This window comes from Heloderma suspectum, chromosome 7 (genome assembly GCF_057233095.1).
Source record: "Heloderma suspectum isolate Gila_16-S chromosome 7, 16-S_ref, whole genome shotgun sequence".
NCBI classification, from domain to species: Eukaryota; Metazoa; Chordata; class Lepidosauria; order Squamata; family Helodermatidae; genus Heloderma; species Heloderma suspectum.
The window spans coordinates 17,318,693-17,339,134 of NC_139464.1; the positions used below are offsets into that span (position 1 = coordinate 17,318,693).

Genomic DNA, 20,442 nt, shown 5'->3' on the forward strand with positions numbered 1-20,442 from the left:
CAAATCTCGGGGAGGCCGAATGCCAGCGCATTCGGCCCCCCGAAATCCGTGGCGAAACGGTCTGCCACCCCGCCACCACCCCCCGGGACGGGACTTACCTTGGGCGAATCTTCCTGGCGGCGGCGGCTCCAGTGGCAGTGCGGCGGCGGTGCGGCGGCGGTGCGGCAGCGGTGCGGCGGCGGTGCAGCGGCGGGGCGGCGGCGGCGGCCGGTCTTCCGACCGGCTGCCGCTGCCACCATTTCCAGTAAAAAACAAAGAAACCCAAAAAAACGTGGTAGGCTACGTAAAGATTTACGTAGCCTATCACGGCTAGATTTTTAAAAAATACCGTGATAGGCTACGTAAATGTTTTACGTAGCCTATCACGGCTGATTTAAAAGAAAAAAAAACACACGTATGCAAATGGCGGTGCCCATGGGCGCCGCCATTTGCATTCCTTGTTTTGACACGTCTTAGTCTATGTAAACATTTACATAGACTAAGAGGGCAAAAATAAGGGGAACACAAATAGCGTAGCGTCTATGCTATTTGGTTTCCCCTTATTTTCGCTGTCTTAGTCTACGTAAATGTTTACGTAGACTAAGATGTGTCAAAATAAGGAACGCAAATGGTGGCACCCATGGGCGCCGCCATTTGCGTGCGTGCGTTTTTTTTTCTTTTAAATCAGTTGTGATAGGCTACGTAAACAGTTACGTAGCCTATCACAGCTGACTGCAGGGATGCAAACGGCGGCGGCTACGGCCATCGCCATTTGCAGACCTGGCTGGCCAGGATTCGGGGGGGGGGAGGGACGGAGCGCCTCCCCCCCGGCCAGAATTTTGGGGGGAGGGACGGTGCGCCTCCCCCCCACCTCGAATTAAATTTCGTTAAAAGGTAAGTGACTTTCATACATCCCTAGTTGTAGGTCTTCATAGAACCGATCAACCTCAGCTTCTTCGGCATCAGTGGTTGAGGCATAGACTTAAATTACTGTGATGTTGAATGATTTGCCTTGAATTTGTACTGAGATCATTCTATCATTTTTAAGATTGTACCCCAGTACTGCTTTTCCCACCCTTTTGTTGACTATGAGTGCTACTCTATTTCTTCTAAGGGATTCTTGCCCACAGTAGTAGATATGATGGTCACCTGAATTAAATTCGCCCATGCTTGCCCATTTTAGTTTGCTGATTCCCAAGATGTCAATGTTCAGTCTTGCCATCTCATGTTTGACCAGCTCCAGATTACCTTGATTCATTGATCTTGCATTCCAGGTTCCTAAACAATATTGTTCTTTACAGCATCGGACTTCCTTTCACCACCAGACACATCCACAGCTGAGTGTCCTTTCGGCTTTGGTCCAGCCGCTTCACTCTTTCTGGCGCTACTTGGAAATTCCCTCTGCTCTTCCCCAGTAGTATATTGGACACCTTCCGACTTGAGGGGCTTATCTTCCGGCGTCATCTCTTTTAGCCTTGTGATACGTTCCTTGGGGTTTTCTTGGCAAGAATACTGGAGTGGGTTGCCATTTCCTTCTCCAGTGGACCACATTTTATCAGAACTCTCCACCATGACCTGTCCGTCTTGGGTGGCCCTGGACAGCATAGCTTATGGCTTCACTGAGTTACGCAAGGCCCTTCGCCACAACAAGGCAGTGATCCCTGAAGGGGAAGTCAGTGGTATTCAGATCTAAACTGGAGCATTGGTACCATAAGGTCTGAGAATGGAGTCCATATAGCCAGACACCCCAAGTGTGATGGTACCAGTGCCTGAAACAATGGGGTGTCCAAGGCTCCTGAGGAGTGACCATGACGATTTGGTTTTGCACATCTGTGGAAAATCCCTTCATCAGGTCGTTTACTTCCTTCTGGTATTCCTCAGTGGAATCTGAGTGTAGCGGCCTGTGAAATGTGGTGTTGGAGAGCTGTAGGCCAACTTGTTCACAATTACAACGTCACCTCCTTTGTTGGCCTTCTTAATTATGATCTCACTCTTATTTTGGGGGCTGTGGATGCCAATCATATTCTGCATGGCTGAGACTGTGTGGTAAACAATGGTTTTTGCTGCTTACCTCAGCTTGGGAGTGGAGCCAGAATCGACCTACCTAGAAATCCAGAACAGGATTATGGCCATCTAGGACAGTCCATGGAGAATTCTTCCTGTAGCTGACCACAACATGAACACACCCAGAAACATTGTGAATTTATCAAACAACTAATTGAGCCATGAAGAAGAGATTGTTCTTTCATAGGGCCTGTCCTTCTGGCCCTCCAAATCCACACATATAACACACATGATGGTCCTGAAGAAGATCTTCACTGAAATTCATCATGCATTTTACAAGGGCATTTTATGATTTTTATCATTACCTAAGATTCATGTACTATTTTACATGCCTCTTTTTCTTTTTTGCAGTTATGTGTAAGTAAATGTAAATAAATAAAAACATAGAAAGGGTGTAAAGACACATCTTTTCAATTTAGCATTTTAAAATGTGTAGTTTAAAATAATTTTTTTTTACTGTTTTCAAAGTTCTTGTTTTTATTGTTTGAAATTGTTGTACTCTGCCTTCGAAGATTTTTTTGGTTTTTATTTAGCAGATAAGGGGGTATATAAATGTGACAAAACAAAGATGCAAATAAATTAATAATAATCTGCATACCATTAGGCCACTCCTTATTCCCTCCAGGTAGGGCTGAGAAAGACTCCTGCTGAAAACCCTGGAGAGTCATGGCCAGTCAGCATAGACATTACTGAGCCAAGTGAAGCAATGCCTTGAGTGCATAAGAGTGCGATCCTATGCGTGTTTAGACAGAAAAAAAGTCCTACAGCTCCCAGCATTCCCCAGGATTTTTTCTGTTTAAACATGCATAGGATTGCTCTTTAAGGCCATTTCCTATGTTACCTATGTAACTGGAAATCCCAGGCATTGAACCTAGACCCTTCTGCATTCAAAGCACATGTTCTACCGCCGAGTGATGGTCCATGGTCCCTCCATAGTAGCATTTTTCACTGGAGAGGTCCACCATGGCATTTCCATTTTCTGATAGATTTTTTTATTTATCTATTTGGAGCATTTTTTCGCCCCACTCCTCAGCCAAAATTGTCTCCCAGAGTGGCTTACACAGCCCCTGCCCCCCAGCTTACAATCTAAAAGACACAACACAAAAGCGTAAGGGATTGGGAGGGACGCAGCAACCAAACAAAACCCAGGCACCAGTTTTTTAGTTTCAAAGTTCTTATAGATGTTCTTTCTGGCAGTGAAGGATGAAAGAAGCTCAGTGCAGCTGTTCCTTCTCTGGGGGCGAGGTTGGTCTCCCTTTTGCTGTGATTATTCTGGGAAGCAGGGGTGTGCAGTGTCCCGGTGACCTTTGGTTCTCTGGCTGATTGATGAGGCCAGAGCTTGCAGTTCCAGGGAACTGTCAGTTGGAACTTTGGGCAGCATCCAGCGGTGTCATTCCACAAGGTAGTGGAGCTCTACTGAATCTTTCCATTGTGCAAGTGGTGGCCCATTATGCTTGCGCCACAGGTTGCACAAGCAGAATGCACAACCAGTTGCGCAATATGTTGTGCCACCGGTTGCACGAGACTCCTACACGACTGCTTGCACAATGGGTTGCACAAAGATAATGCACAACTGCTTGCGCAACCATGTTTGCGCAAACATAACTTCAGTTGGGTTCTTCCCTTATGCATAGTTCACAGAACCTAATTTCCGCCAGCGGAACATCATGTGCGCTGTTGGAATGACACCATTAGATACTGCCCATTGGTCCTTCTGGCACAGAGGGGTGAAGCAATCTCCCTGCAGCTGGTCCCACTCTGGCTGATATATGGGGCCAGATTGGTTTCCCCCTTACTATGATGCTTTTCTGGGGCAGCAGGGGTTGAATCAGGGATATACTTATATCCCTGTTGTGCATTGAGGTTTTAAAGCCAAAGGGCCACAGATTGGGGGTTTCAGGAGATTTATGTGGTCTGTAACATAATTAGGATCGCATCCAACAGAAGAAGGCAGTCAAATAGGTTCCTTAGCCCCAAAGACCCTGTTAGCAACTCTGCAGTGGAAGCTCTGGTACTGACATGCTCATGCTTTCACTCTCACAGCAGGTGGTGCCATAAGGGCAGGACTTTGGAGCAGTCAAGGGCTCCACTCAGCAGAATAATCAGGAGGGCCTCCAAACACAGCAGGGCAAGCTTACCACTTTTGGAAGTAGGCAAAAGGTGTGTGAGAGACCATTAGGTTCTGAGCCTGAAATTACTTAACTGCACCACTGATCACAGAGCCCATGTTTTGCCCTTAATGCACATAGAAATGTGACATTTGGATCCTGTTAGGGGTTAATGGCTAGCGGACTGGCCAGAATTCAAGGTAACAAAAGACCTGCAAGGATTAACATTATTTAGGGAATTAGAGACTTTGTCTTCTACAAGCTTGGCTTAAAGAAAGGAGAGCGAGCGAGCAGGGAAGACATACAAGTAGTTGTGCTCCGATCCTGGTCCAACATGGAAACTGAAGTGAAGACGAATGATGACATCAAGGTAGGTGACGATCCATCAAACTAATTATATCCACTTTATTGTCTGAATGTGCAAAAAGGAAAGCTATAAATAGATAGGTGTCCATGTGCTGCACAGGGCAGTTTTCTGGCTTATTTGTGTGGCTCAAGTCCCCTCCCCACCTCGCGCTCTCTCTCTCAGCAAGCTAATGTTGAATAAACAAAGGTTTCACAGAATTCTTTTGATCAAATAGTACATCCAAGTCTCTCCTTTTCTCTGGTTTGTCCTGGGTTGCCTCTCTTCTGAAAGGGTGTTTTTCCAGTACTCCAGACTGTGCTGCCTTTATCCCAGAGGAAACTCCAAGATGTGTTAAATTTGAGGACAGAAGCCAATTGATTTGCCACTAACAAGCATCTCTGAGGTATGGATAGCAATAAAGGTATAAGGATATTAGAGTGAGGAAAGAGATGGGAGGTAAGAGAAGTCATTTTGATGGGGAGGAAATCCATCCTGTGGGAATGTTAAAAAGAAATAGTTTGTTGGGGCTTTGGGTTGATGCAGAGGTGGCCAACTTGTTTAGAACAGGAAATATATGCTGTAACATTTTCACATTTATCTTGCAGCCATGAGAGCTAGTATCTGATTTTTTTAATTAAGAAAAAAAAAAACAGTTGGGGTTCTCAAGATTTTATCTTACAAAAACCTTGGGGGTACCTGCAGCTAGTGAATTACATGATGTCAAACCTTAGACTGTAGCAGAGTTGTTCTTTTTGCTGGCTTTCTTTGAACAAACGGATCAAGTGATTAAAACAGCAGCAGGGTACAAATGTTCCAAATAGGGCTCCCTTTATCTCAGTTCCCTGTGCAAATATCCCAAATAACTGAGCAAGCAGAAGTCCAGAAAAATCTGACACTCTTTTAAAACATGCCTTAGCTCAGAGTTAGCAGGACTTCTGCATAGCATCTTCAGACAATCAGAACGTCATAACCTGCAGTAGGGTGATGGTGGTGTGGTGGTGGTGACCATGACATAGCTATTGCAGTGCATCAAACCTTTAACTTAAAGCAGGGGTGCGAAACCTGAGGCTCAGGGACCTAGTATGGACTTCCTGGGGCCCCAGAAGGGCTCTGCTACTTCTGACCTTGCCCCCTTTTCCCTGACAAGCAATTGTTTAGTGGCTTCCAAGCTTTTGTGCAGTTTTTCCCCATTCGAAAAGGTTGAACTGCCTTTCCTAAGGCTTAGTTACTGGCAGTAAGCACTTTAAGCTAAAAGCAGCTGGTATTTTTGTCCCCACCCTGTTTGCCTTTGGTTCTACCTACCACTGGAATGAGGCCTTCAAGAGCTTCCCTGGAACAGAGTTTGTTCCTTGAGCAGCCTAAAAGTGGTTCTGCACCCCTGCCCTAAAGAATTAACATACAGTTCTAAACAATCCAGTGGTATAAACTGAGGGGGGGGGGGCTGCCAGTGCTAGCCAGCATTGTCATGGGTCCTGTAGACTCTTTTCTTTTCTGTTGCCATGCATCCTCATTCACATGGACATGCAACTGGCATGTGTACACAAGAAGTGACCAATTGGGTTATAACGAAGCCTTTAACCAGAAGTGTAATGCAAACACATTTTTATGCACAGTGCTCTTAACACAAGTGGAGAATAAAAAGGTAAAGGTGTCCCCAACCGGTCGTGTCCAACTCTAGGGTGCGGTGCTCATCCCCGTTTCTAAGCCGAAGAGCCAGCGCTGTCCGAAGACGCTTCCATGGTCATGTGGCCGGCATGACTGTACACCGAGGTGCACAGAATGCTGTTACCTTTCCCGCCGAGGCGGTACCTATTTATCTACTTGCAATTTCTTGCTTTCGAACTGCTAGGTTGGCAGAAGCTGGGACTGAAGACGGGAGCTCACTCCATCACGCAGCACTCGGGTCTCGAACTGCTGTCCTGCCGACCTTCCAGTCTGCAGTTCAGCGTCTTAACCACTAAGCCACTGCGGCCCTTCAAGTGGAGAATAGCTACTACTAAAATGCAGAAATTAGCTCTAACACTCATTAAAGTCCCAAAGCATAGGCTTTATTTTACACATTTTCTGCTCAACGCACACGTGTGCACAGAAGGGAAAAACTACTTGGTTAGTGTATCAAGCCCCTAGCATGGGGTGGGGAATAGTGGGCAAGAGAGGTGGAAATCCATTGATTTTGGAGAAAGGGAAAGGAAAGAGAGCAGGAGCAGCTATAATTACTTGACTTCAGAGGAAGAAGAACCCAAAGGACTTCACATTCTGGTTGGTTGTCAATAGTGAGAAAAACACTATGGGCACTGTGGAGGACCTGGGTCTTGGGGTGGGGCCTATACACTGGAGCAAAACCAACCCCTTATCCCCAAATGTGGAGGATCACCCCTCACCACTGGGTGATCTCTCCCTTCCTTTCTGCTGCCACCATTAAACTACACCCCTTTATTTAACTTACACCTTTTCCCTTAAAGTAAACTGACCCTTTTAGGCAGGAGACAAAACAGATCAGAAGTGCTAAAGAAGTAAACAAAGATATATAGTATTCTATTAAAAACAAGAAAGCTTATTATTTTAAAGGACGTGGTTACTACTTTTAAAACAGGGTTTCTGCACAGTTACTCTTACCACCAATCAGGTGCTAGAAGCACCAGTTCCTATCCCGAACCAACCTTAAGCCAGTTCCCCTATCAAGCTACACCTCAGTTAACTCACTGGCTTAACATGAGGGCTTGAATGGCAGTCTTCTTTCTGGTCCAGCAGCTGTTCAGCCTCCAGACCACTGTCACTAGCTGTCACTCGGGCTGCTCCAGGAGTTTTCCTCTCCCCAGTGCAGACTTTCTTTAGCTTCTGCCTTCCATGCTCCAAGCTTGGCCTTCTGGTCTTGTAGTTGCTGCTCTTCTTGGCAGATGTCTTCTTCAAGCTTCCCAGCCTCTCACAAAGAGACCTCATCAGGCAACTCTCCAGTTAGACCCCTCCGGACAGACTCTCCTGTCAGACTCCAACTCCCCCTGTCAGACTCTCCATAGCTTCTTATATCCATTCCAGTCAGAACCCTCCAGCCTATCAGCTTTGGGGTGTCCAACATTATACATCTGACCAATGGGCATCTTTAGACTCATCAGCTATTCCCCAATCAGATGGTACCAGTTTCAAGCCTACCTTTCCATATAAATAGAACCTGGCTGCATGTTTCCCTCCTAGTGGTAACAGTAACTGCCCATTTGCCAGCACACCATATGTACAATGTGACTCCCCTCAGGCACAAGCCTCGAGTAAAGACTATACATTTTTCTTATACTATTACCGCCGTCAAACACTATACATTTTGCTTTTACTGTTAACCCCTTTATTTCAAAACATACTGTTACGGTTTGAAATAAAATACATCACTAAAACTTCTAGCTCAGTTTTTTCACAAGCACTAGGGTGGCCACTTATGCACTGACCAAAAAAGAGGAAAAGCATCCTGAAAAAGAGGACAAAGGAGGACAGCAGGTTGCATAACATTTGCAGATGCTAATTCATATGTAGAGATGCAAATTTAGATATAGTAACTGCAATTTAAATAGACATCTCACCCTAGTGGTAGGACTGACCAGGCAACCTGTGTTGTGCTCAGTCTGTTGTGCAGGTGGTAACTGCGGATGGGCAACTTCAAGGCCCTGATTGCTTTCCCTTCTTATGGTTCTTTATCTTTAAACTGGACCTGGACTGACAGCCCTTCAAGCAGAGGACATCTTCAAACAGAGGACTGTAAAAGAGGACACATGGCCACCCTCAGAATTCAGGTTCAGGGAGGCTGTCACAGAGAAAAACTGTTGTGGTATGGGAAGAGGTTGCCTTGTGGAGCCTTCTGACTTAAGGTGCCATTCTGGACAGAGGGGAATCCTACAACTCCCAGCAGGTCCTAGACAGCCGTGCTAGCTGTAGGATGCTGGACTTTTTTTTTCTGTCTGGACATGCATAGGATTCCCACACACACACACACACTGCATGGCTGATGGAGTGCATCCACCTCTCGGGTTTTTTCTCTGTTATGTTATTGATGAAAGTAAGCTAAGTTCAGTAACTCAGATAAACCATGGTGAACCCTTACTAGCGTCTAGGAGTGCTTCCAGGCAGAGGGTCCTTGTGCTACCAATGCGAAAGCATGATGCAGCTATTTTAGAACATAAGGAGAGCCATGCTGGATCAGACCAAGGGTCCTTCTAGTCCAGCATTCTGTTCACACAGCGGCCAACCAGCTGTCGACCGGGAACCCACAGGCAGGGCATGAGCACAACAGCACCCTCCCACGCATGTTCCCCAACAACTGGTGTACATAGGTTCACTGCCTCTGGTACTGGAGGTAGCATATAGCCTAGGCTATTAAGACTAGTAGCCATTGATAGCCTTTTCCTCCAGGAATTTGCATTTTGTTTGTGCATGTTTTGTTTTGTTTTGTGTTTTGTTTGGGTTTTTTCCTCCTTAATGGATTTTCTGCAGAAAAAGTGGTGGGAAAACATGGGAGAGTTACAAGTGGAAGATGTAATCTGGACCCCTCCTAAAATACTGTGAACGAGGCAGGACGATGGCGTGGCAAAAGCTTTGTCAGGAAGCATCCTAACTCTTTGGCCCAACTGCTTTTAGCAAGGGATTTCAAGCCAGCTTTAGCAGCCTATGGCTATTGACATGGGAATGGTAGAAATCCTGGATCGTACTTGGCATACATGTTGTCAGTGGCTGAAACTGAGCATTTCCCCGCATTCAATCTCAAATCCCCCTTACATCACAATGGAACGTGCATTAGAGAGGGGTGGTTTATCTACAAAAACATGTATGTTAACAAAATAATTTAAATAATTGTCTTAGGGCACAATCCTATGGCCGCTAGTCAGCGGCTAGATGGCCATAGGATTGGTCGGTTCCTGGAAACCGACCTCCACCCCTTCCCACGCCACTTTGTAGGCAGCGCGGACCCCACGCTCTGCGCTCGTAAGAGCAGCATGGAGCGGGGAAAACAGGGCATTCCCGGGGGTGGGGTAGGGCAGGGAGGTCGCAAGTGCTGGTATGACACTTCTTATGTGTCGTCCGGCCGCCTCTCCCCATGCTCCGAGGTCCTGGGATTAGACAGCCAAAATGGGCTGTCTAGCCGTGAAAGCAGTGCTGCAGGAGCACAGAGGAGATGCACTCCTCACCACTCCTCCCACCCTGCAGTGGATAGGCAGTTGCCCCCGGGGTCGGAGGCGACTGTCGATCCTCACAGGATTGCTCCCTCCATCTGTATGTAAATAGAGCTAATTTAGCATTTCTCTGTGCCCCATCATTGGAATCCTTGTGTGAAATTCATGGACATCATGTGAGAAAATGGAACGTGTGTGCCTGTGTTAATGTAATCACACGAACTCAGGCATGCTTGTTTTGTTTTCTCACCCATGATGAGTTTCATACAAGGATTCTAATATATTAAATGTTATTTTGTTATTTAATATATTAAATAATGCTTTTTTGCCCTTTCATAACATACCTTAATTGTAGAATCTTGGTTTAAAAGAATGGAAGCATTGCAACACCCTCCCAATGTCTAAGGGCAATTCCATATACCCTCTCCCCTTTACAGATGATGATGAAGATGGTAGAGCAGACATGAAAGAACTGGGCATGCTTAGCCTTGAGAAGAGAAGACTGAGGGGAGATAGGATAGCGCTCTTCAAGTACTTGTAAGGTTGTCACAGAGAGGAAGGCCAGGATCTCTTCTTGCTCATCCCAGAGTGCAGGACATGGAAGAATGGGCTCAAGTTACAGGAAGCCAGATTCCTGACTGTTGAGCAATATGACAATGGAACCCATTCTCTAGGGAGGTGGTGGGCTCTCCTACACTGGAGGCATTCAAGATGAGGCTGGACAGCCATCTGTCAGGGATGCTCTGACTTCGATTCCTGCATTGAGCAAGGGGTTGGACTCAATGGTTTTGCAGGCACCTTCCAACCCTACTGGTCTATGATTCAAAACCAGGCAAGAGCCTCCAGCAGCTTAGGCATGGTTGAATACGAAATGCATAAGAAACAGCCAGAAGACTGGCATTTAGTATTTGCAGTGATGATGGAGAGACCAAATGGAGGCTGAGCTGTTATTAGGGTCTCTGGAGCCACCATGATTTGGCTGAAAATAGAATCTGGATGGAGAGCCTTGGAGCTGGGCATTCTCCTTAGTTTTCTAATGGAATCTAGAAATATCGCATTACACTTGGGACCTTTTGGTAGCTGCATTCCAGTGGTCTATGCTCCCTGTGGGATCAATGCTACCCTTGGACTCAGAACCGACAACTCATACACGGACACCAAGACTGTTAGATGGAGCTGGCAGATTGTGCTGTGTTATGTGTAGAACCTGCCTCCGGACTGGAGGACTGCTTTACCAAGGTGATAAAGCTTCTCCCCCTGGGTATACAAGGCTCTGGCCCTGGAAAGATGGGATGGACACCAGGGTGGAGCATGGGATTGTGCTAGGAAAAGAGCATGAGGGACAATGGAAGAGGCCAATTGAACACTGGGTTATTGTCAGAGCCAAGACCCACAAGCACAAGCAATGCCCAAGCAGAAAGAATGAACAATTGCTGCCTGAACTCCAGGGCAGTTATACAGTTCTAAACAGTACAAAGGGTTTGACGACCCAGAGGCTACAGCCAGGCTAGGTCAAATCAAAGGGAACACTAGACTGGCTCTGGGAAATGAAATGTCAGGAAAGTTCCTTACCCTCTATTGACTCATGTTTAGCTAGCTTTACACAGCAGTACAGCAACATATTCAAAACAAAAGGTATAATTAAGGTCAACCAGGTGGTACTTGAACATGTTGACCAATTTTGGAGGTGGGGATGCTTCCTGATTGGGCCATTTTTCTTGCCAGGACTTGGGATTGGCGAATGCATGGGTTCATCAACTGGGTGGTGGCATGGCAATCGGGCAGGTATCCACGTTTGCATGGTTACCGGGAGCAACTCTCTTTAATCTAATCAGTAGAGGAAGCACATATGCACCTTGGCTCCTGTCCTTCTGTGGCTGTCCAGAGCCTTACTGATGTTCCTCACGGCCTGCCGTGCTGCTGCTTCCTTGGATTCTTGAGCCAAAGTGTCAGGCTAATGCCAATGAAATACATCACGCACACATTACACCTGTCAGAGAGCCAGCATGTCTGAAGCTCCTCCGTAACACCTCTCCATTTCAACAGCAGCTGCTGCAGAGGACACAGTGGGTAGCTGCACAGGGTAGTGGCCACCCTAATGGTGAGATGTTCCAGTGGCACCTCTGCTCAGGTTTGGCTTCCTTTGGAGGCGAGAGCACCAGGGACTTACAGAGCTTTTGTAACATCTACTTTATTTACAAATATACCAGAAGAGCACAAGTAGAAGTTAACAGCAGGCACTGCTACAAAGCAGAAGACCTGCTTTCTCATGTCAGATACCCAGAAAGAGGTTCAGCAATCTCAAGCTGCCTTCAGCTCTCTCTCTCTCTTCCATCTCTTCGAAACTAGGAACTGCTGTTTCTTTTCATTCATTCATTCATCCATCCATCCATTCATTCACACACACACACACACACACACTGACTTGCCCTTACCCCTTAGCTACGGAGTGCCCTTTTTCCCAAGCACTGATGGGTATCTCATTCAAACACAAAGAAGAGACTGCCAGCTAACTAACTCCCAGCCATTACCTTCCCTCAGCTGACCAGTATGGACTATTAATCAAATCGCACCCAAGGTGGGTGGGATGTCATGTCACATCTTTTCAGGTGGACTTAAACCATCCCACTTCTTTTCAAGAGATATAATTCAGCCTAGCTTAATTTGAATTGAAAATATCCCACTTCCTTACTCCCCCTGTCCCCACTCCCACGTTGAGCACCACACAACAAAAGGAGCTGTAACACCAGCTTCCCTAAACAAAACAACAGAACAGATTATTTATTGTTCCCAAAATGATCCTAAATGCATTGCCTGAGTCCAGAGAAGTCTGTGGGTCATGTGTATGAGTGATTCCTATGTCTAGCATAAAGAATTGCCATCATCTTATTAAGTTAAGAATCTGTAGGATCAACACATGGGGAATATAGGATAGTCACAGCCCTTGAGTGCATGCATCCAGGCTCAGTGTCCTTCTTTCTCTTTCTGTGGGAGGAAGAGTGACTGAGAAGCATACACCAAATTAGTATCATTTTAATATATCTAGCTATATCTCTAGCTATAGATACGTTGTGTTCAGGGATAGCAAATTAACTATGCCCTGTCCCCAGAAAGTACAGCCTAGCCTTCAGGCTGACTTTCCTTGGCCTAGAAAAAACTCTGCTGCAGGCCTGTGTTTAGAACCCTGAAAAGCAGTACTGGGGTACAATCTCAAAAATGATAGAATGATCTCAGTACGAATCCAAGGCAAACCATTCAACATCACAGTAATTCAAGTCTATGCCCCAACCACTGAGGCCGAAGAAGCGGAGGTTGATCGGTTCTATGAAGACCAACAACACCTTCTAGAACTAACACCAAAAAAAGATGTCCTCTTCATCATAGGGGATTGGAATGCTAAGTAGGAAGTCAAGAAATCACCGGGATAACAGGCAAGCATGGCCTTGGTGTACAAAATGAAGCAGGACAAAGGCTAATAGAGTTTTGCCAAGAGAACACGCTGATCATAGCAAACACTCTTCCAACAGCACAAGAGGCGACTCTACACATGGACATCACCAGATGGTCAATATCGAAATCAGATTGATTATGTCCTTTGCAGCCAAAGATGGAGAAGCTCTATACAGTCAGTAAAAACAAGACCTGGAGCTGACTGTGGCTCAGATCATGAGCTTCTTGTTGCAAAATTTCGGCTTAAATTGAAGAACGTAGGGAAAACCACTAAACTGTTCAGGTATGACCTAAATCACATCCCTTATGAATATACAGTGGAGGTGAGGAATAGATTTCAGGGATTAGACCTGATAGACAGAGTGCCTGAGGAACTATGGACGGAGGTCTGTAACATTGTTCAGGAGGCAGCAATTCAATCCATCCCAAAGAAAAAGAAATGCAAGAAAGCAAAGTGGCTGTCTGATGAGGCTTTACAAGTAGCTGAGGAAAGAAGGGAAGCGAAAAGCAAGGGAGAAAGGGGAAGATATACCCAACTGAATGAAGAGTTCCAGAGAATAGCAAGGAGAGACAAGAAGGCCTTCTTAAATGAACAATGCAAAGAAATCGAGGAAAACAACAGAATGGGAAAGACTAGAGATCTTTTCAAGAAAATCGGAGATCTCAAGGGAATGTTTTGTGAAAAGACGGGCATGATAAAGGACAAAGAAGGCAGGGACCTAACAGAAGCAGATGAGATTAAGAAGAGGTGGCAAGAATACACAGAAGAACTATACAGGAAAGATCTGAATGTCCCGGATAGCCATGATAGTGCGGTCACAGAACTTGAGCCAGACATCCTAGAGAGTGAAGTCAAGTGGGCCTTAGGAAGCATTATTAACAACAAAGCTAGTGGAAATGACAGTATTCCAGCTGAGCTATTTAAAATCCTAAAAGATGATGCTGTTAAAGTGCTGCACTCAATATGCCAACAAATTTGGAACACTCGACAGTGGCCACAAGTCTGGAAAAGGTCAGTTTACATTCCAATTCCAAAGATGGGCAATGCCAAAGAGTGTTCAAACTACCGTACAATTGCACTCATTTCACATGCCTGCAAGGTTATGCTCAAAATCCTACAAGCTAGGCTTCAGCAGTACGCGAACCGAGAAGTACCAGAAGTACAAGCGGGCTTTCGAAGAGGCAGAGGAACTAGAGATCAAATCGCCAACTTTCGCTGGATCATGGAGAAAGCAAGAGAATTCCAGAAAAACATCTATTTCTGCTTCATTGACTATGCTAAAGCCTTTGATTGTGTGTATCACAACAAACTGTGACAAATTCATAAAGAGATGGGAGTAACCAGACCACCTTACCTGTCTCCTGAGAAACCTGTACGAGGGTCAAGAAGCAACAGTAAGAACTCTCTTGAGTTGGCACATGGTCAGCTGAGTCTGAAGGGGGTCACCGCAGCGAGTAGGGTTTCAAACACACAGATGGGAAACCTGGCTGAACTACACACCATGAAACTACCCACCCTTCAAAGATGGCCAATCATATGTGGGTGTCAGTGAGGACATGGACTTAGCCCCAAGCATTCCTGCAGGCCCCCTGAATACCTGAAGTGGACTCCTATCTTCTTACTCTCTCTCTCATCTAATCTTGTTGTGATGCTTGGACCAAGATCTGAACAGTCTCTGCATGCCCTAATGCATTGCAGGTGCACCTAAGAGCCCTGTCCTATCCATCTTTACTCAGAAGAAAGTCCCACAGATTTCAGTGCAACTCATTTCCAGGTAGTTGTGTTGTGTGGTGCCTAGGATTGCAGCCTGACACTCAAAACAGCAGCAGCAGCACCCTCCATCTGGGCCTTGTGGCACCCTCAGCAGGACTCATAAAAGCACACTAGCTCTGTGCCAGTTCTAATCTGTTTTAATAAACTTTAACAAGTTAATCTTGTTATGACCAACATCCTTCTCTCCTTCTTTTAAAAGGGCGCCAGCACTGATACAAATCACAAGGAAGACTGTGCAGCCGATTCAGAAAGCAAAATGAAAGGAGCTAAGAAGCCGCCTGTATCTCATTGTATGTCCAAGCTGAAGGTACTGGGAATGTTATAATTCTTTTGCCGATTTAAACTTCTTTGTTGCAGTTGCTTCCTTGAAGGTTGCTTGAGAGAATTTCTGAATAGCAAGGAAGAGAGTTGTTAAGTTATCATTTATGTAATATAAACGAAATAGACAACTTACTTGTAGGCCCAAACTACAAGATGCTGTTGAGGAACAGGCTAACACTGAACTAAATAGGGAAATGAAAGTAATCACACACACAAGGTAAAGGGGTGAAGTCTAAACTCCAACCCATAATAACTGGAGTCAATATTTAACTCAATCGTTTCCAATTACTACAACAGTCTTTCCCTAAAGCCCAGTAAGGTCATCCATTCATAGCCCAGAAATCCAATGCAGGGCATGTGGTTGGCCATCCAGGCATTACCTCCTCTCAACCTCTTTCACTCTCTCTTGCATTCTGCTCATTATGTGCGGCAGGCCAGCAGCAATATAATGGAGGCACTGGGCCCAAAGCAGCAAATATTTGACCCTAGCCATCAAGTTCAAATATACACTTTGCAAGAAAACAGATGCTGCTGCCAATGACGATAGAGCTTAATCCTAGATTTAAAAAGGGAAGCATTTACTCTAGATTGGGATGGTTTCAAAGATGTTCAAATATGCATCAAATATGTTTCCAGTTTTAATTTTGCTTTGTCTCAAACTCAGATTCTCAGAGTTTGAAAATTTCCCCTGTCTTAAGTTAACACTGAGAATTTTTTAATAAAAAGTGTGCATGAAAATTCATAAGGAATTTTGTGCACATTTTGCCTGATGTGTGCATGTTTGTATGCATTTTTGTCTAATGTACACATTTTTTGCAAGCAGTTTTCCTAATATAATGCATATTTGAACATCTTTTTCTCTAATATACACAAGATTTTAAAATATTTTTTGATTGGAGGACTCTACTGGAAAAGTCAGAAAAGTGTAAATTTTGAAGGATAACTGAGTTTCAGTTTGCATCGTGGTTTGCATTAAGTGAATTTGCATTAAAATGTGAACTGAATGAATTTCTCCCCCGCCCCTTAACTCTAGAATTGTCTTTCTGAAGTCTGTAGTTTTACTTAGGACATCAGCTTAACATCTGAAACTTAAAGGCTGCTTTCTGTATAAAGAAATCACTGTATTTCGCAGGTTTTAAAACAGACATAAATATAGCCAAGTGGGGGCTGATCTACATTGTGCCCGCCATCGCAATGAATTCGGCGCCCCGTCGGGTTAAACGCTCTCGCATTAAAACGTGATTATTCACACTCACCCATTTTCCCCATTGCAGTGCTTCATCGAATGCGCAAGCTCGGTTCACATTCAAGCGCTGTGCTGTTTTCCTGCGCGCGCTTGTCTGATCTCAGATGCTAAGCGGGGTCGGCCCAGGTCAGTAGCTGGATGGGCGACCGCCTGGGAATCAGGCTTCCTGCACTGAGCAGGGGGTTGTTGTATCCCTTCAAATGAGACTACGTTTTACCCCCTCCTATCCCCTGCTCCAGATGTTTTATTTAAAATTAAGGCGTTATCCTCGCAGAATCGGGGCTTCTCAACTTTGACTCTTCAAAGATCATGCCTCAATTAGAAAAAAAAAACATTGCGGAGAAGCCCCAATTCTGCGAGGATAATGCCTTATTTTTTTAAAAAAAAAACATCCAGAGCAGGGGATAAAGGTAAAAAAGGTAAAGGTGTTCCCAACCAGTCATGTCCGACTCTAGGGTGTGGTGCTCATCTCCATTTCTAAGCCGAAGAGCCAGCGCTGTCCGAAGACGCTTCCGTGGTCATGTGGCCGGCATGACTGAACACCGAGGTGCACAGAACGCTGTTACCTTTCCCGCCAAAGCGGTACCTATTTATCTACTTGCAATTTCTTGCTTTCGAACTGCTAGGTTGGCAGAAGCTGGGACTGAAGACGGGAGCTCACTCCATCACGCGGCACTCGGGTCTCAAACTGCTGTCCTGCCGACCTTTCAGTCTGCAGTTCAGCATCTTAACCACTAAGCCACCGCGGCCCCATAGAGCAGGGGATAGGAGGGGGTAAAACTTAATCTCATTTGAAGGGATACAACAACCCCCTGCTCAGTGCAGGAAGCCTGATTCCCAGGTGGTCTCCCAGCCAAGCACTGACTGGGACCGACCCCGCTTAGCTTCCAAGATCAGACAAGCGCGCGCACATCCAGCCCTTTGCTTGTTGCTGAGGAAACGGGGGCTGCTGAGGAAGCTATGCAATTGGTAGCCAGAAGAAGACATGGGGCCGTCGAGAGCTGTGATTGGACAGGAGGGAAATACAAACACCGCTGCATATGGACAGGCGGGGGAGGGGTCTACGACTGGATGTGGTAGCGAAGGCAGAAAATCAGAGCACATTAAGGGGAAATACTGGGATATTAGGGTATTGAAAGTGGGAGCACGGAAGTGAGAAATTCCGGTTCCAATTCGAGGCGGGTACTGCATAGTGTTAAAGGCGCGTGGTGAAACCTCATTGGAAGTGAAAAAAGGCGGTAAGTGTAGATCCAGCCTGGCTGTGTGTAGCAAAGTTATGGAGATAATTTATTACAAGATAATCTGGAAAACGGGGAGGATTTTGACATGTGAACAATTTTGTGAATGGTTCATTATGTATTTCACCAAGATTATGTTTTAATGTGGTTATTTCATTTTTTTGTTTGTTTTTATTGTTCAACACAGCTTGAACAGTGGAAATCTATGCATGTCTACCCAGATATAAATTCTATTGACTTCAGTGGGGTATACTCCAAGGTAAACAGGCATTTGACTGTAGCTTAAACATTTTTCCAGAAAATATTGAGCTAAGATCTCAGTTGAAGTATTCTCTAGACTTCTTCAATTTGAAAGTCGCATCCAAAAAATAACTTTACATAAGAACAAAAGAAGAGCTCTGCTGGATCAGACCATAGGCCCATCCAGTCCAGCATTCTGTTCCCACAGTGGCCAACTAGATGCCTATGAGAAGCCCACAAGCAGGACATGAAGGAAACAGCACATTGCTGCTTGCTTTCCTCAGTAACTGGTAATGAGAAGCGTAATGCCTCTGATCCTGGAGGTAATGTATACTTGCCATGACTAGTACCAATTGATAGCCTTCGCCTCCATGAATTTGTCCAATCCCCTTTTAAAGCCATCCAAGTTGGTGGACCCTCACTACATCATGTCCTAGCAAATTCCCCAGTTTAACTATGCACTGCGTGAGGAAGAACATGCTTTTATGTGTCCTGAATCTCCTACCAATCAGCTTCATGGGATAAAGTATTACGACAGAGGGAGAAAAATGTCACCCTATCCACTTTCTCCACACCATGCATAATTTTACACACCTCTTTCATCACCCCCCCCCATATTTACCTCTCCCCCCCCAAACTAAGAAGCTTAAAACACTGTAACCTTTCATCACAGAGGGGAGTTCCTCCATCATTGTTTTGCCCTTGTCTGTTCCAACTCTACAGAATTCTTTTTGAGAATATTTACCTCTTTTCCCTCTGCCTCCACTGATTTCTTTGTGTCGAATTTTAGATTGTAAGCTCCCCGGGGCAGGACCTATGCTCTGTAGAACACCATCCACATTGATGAGCTGATAGTATTGGTGAGAGAGAGCCAGTGTGGTGTAGTGGCTAGAGTGCTGGACTGGGAGTTGGGAGTCCCCACACTCAGCCACGGAAGCTCACTGGGTGACTTTGGGCCAGTCACAGAGTCTCAGCCCAACCTACCTCACAGGGCTGTTGTTGTGAGGATAAAATGGAGGAGGAGGATTATGTATGCTGCCTTGAGTTCCTTGGAAGAAAAAGGCGGGATATAAATGTAATAAATAAATAATAAATAAGTAAATAGTAAAGAAATGCATGGATGTGGGATGGGAGTGCACCCACTAGCCCTCTCCTCACTTCCACATATTCAAGGTCCCCAATGGTATGGAAACTCAGTATGGAAACTCAGGCCTATGGGTCAAATCCAGCCCACCTGTGGTCCCAATCTGGCCCTCCAGTGTTCTCCAGATGGCCACACCCTCTTTCCTGGCTCCACCCCTTCTCCACCCCTTCTAAGTGGCTGGAATGCCCCTCCCAAGGCTACATTACAGGCGGTAAAAGATTTGAGCTATAGTATGATGGTGGTGGGAGTGGCTCCCTTGAAACACCAATAGCTTAGCACAGGTTAAATAAATTGTGAAGTCTCTTTATTGCAGCAAGGCAGCAACACGAACAATCTTTCAGAGTCCGTGGCCCAGAAATGTTAGATAGCTTTCAGTCACAATAAATCAGTTAATCCAGATGGAAGCCAGAGACATGGTCATAAAATCCAGCATTAGGTATGAAGACAACATTCCAAGCAGGAGCCAGAAACTGGGTCTTAAAAGTCCAGCATTTTTATCCAAGACAGAATCCCAAACTCATGGGATTCTAGGCTTACTAGAGTTCAGGGTTCAAGAGCATATTCCCAGACAGGGTCCCAAGAGCATGGGAGTCTAGGCAAGCCTGAAGAGCAGGCTCAGGTATAGTCCAAGTAAAGGAGTTTTCTGGTAACAGAGACATTGTACCTATGAGGCAACTTAGCCTGTGCAGCAGCTTTTAGACAGAGGCGGAGCGCCTAGAGCTCTTCACCAGTCCACCTATCCCTGCAGGAAAACATCCATAATTGTGAACTACACCTAACTGGGTATCTTTCCTTTATTCTCATTTAGTTGCCCTCTTTGCCAAGGAGACAGGCCCAAGCTCCCCCTTTCCACAGCTGATCTTTCCCCATAAAAAGTATCTCAGGCTCCTGCACTTCAGGCTCCTTTCTCAAGACCGAATCTTGCAACTGACAAGGAGCGAGTGTCAAACTCCTTCAGCAGGCTTCCCACTTGGAAAACAGGCAGAAATTAGCTGCCACCCTTCTTACATTCCACACCCTGAACAGGTTCTAAATCAGCCCCCTCCATGATGGTCTCTGAATCTTCCTCCAAGGTCGCAATGCCGGGGATGGGGAGAGGCATGACAGCTGGTAGTTGGGGCATTTTTGCCATTTTGGCCTCACCCTTTTTCCTTTCACCACACACCCCCTTTGGCCCTGTCCACCACCAGAATGCCCCTCCAAGAGCTTCTCCAAAATTGAATTTGGCCCTCTTCCTGAAAGTGGTTCAATACCTAGGTATGGAACTCACAAAGTTTGTGCAATGTAATGTCCATCCTACAATTATAGGCACAAGCGTTGTGAATGTTCCTCCATATCCTTTGAAATCAGTGGAAGTTGGCTGGCTCTGTGTCTTTATC

At 45.6% G+C, this 20,442-nt stretch overlaps 1 protein-coding gene across 1 annotated transcript in view; it reads left to right on the forward strand.

The window, feature by feature from the left end:
* Positions 1-4,485: 4,485 nt before the first annotated feature.
* The window catches only part of SLCO1A2 (solute carrier organic anion transporter family member 1A2), a 60,167-nt gene continuing 44,210 nt past the window's right edge, over positions 4,486-20,442 (forward strand). The window contains exons 1-2 of the mRNA XM_084811872.1: positions 4,486-4,521; positions 15,074-15,181. Of these exons, the coding sequence (XP_084667998.1) occupies positions 4,486-4,521; positions 15,074-15,181 (144 nt within the window). The remainder of the gene's footprint in view (positions 4,522-15,073; positions 15,182-20,442) is intronic.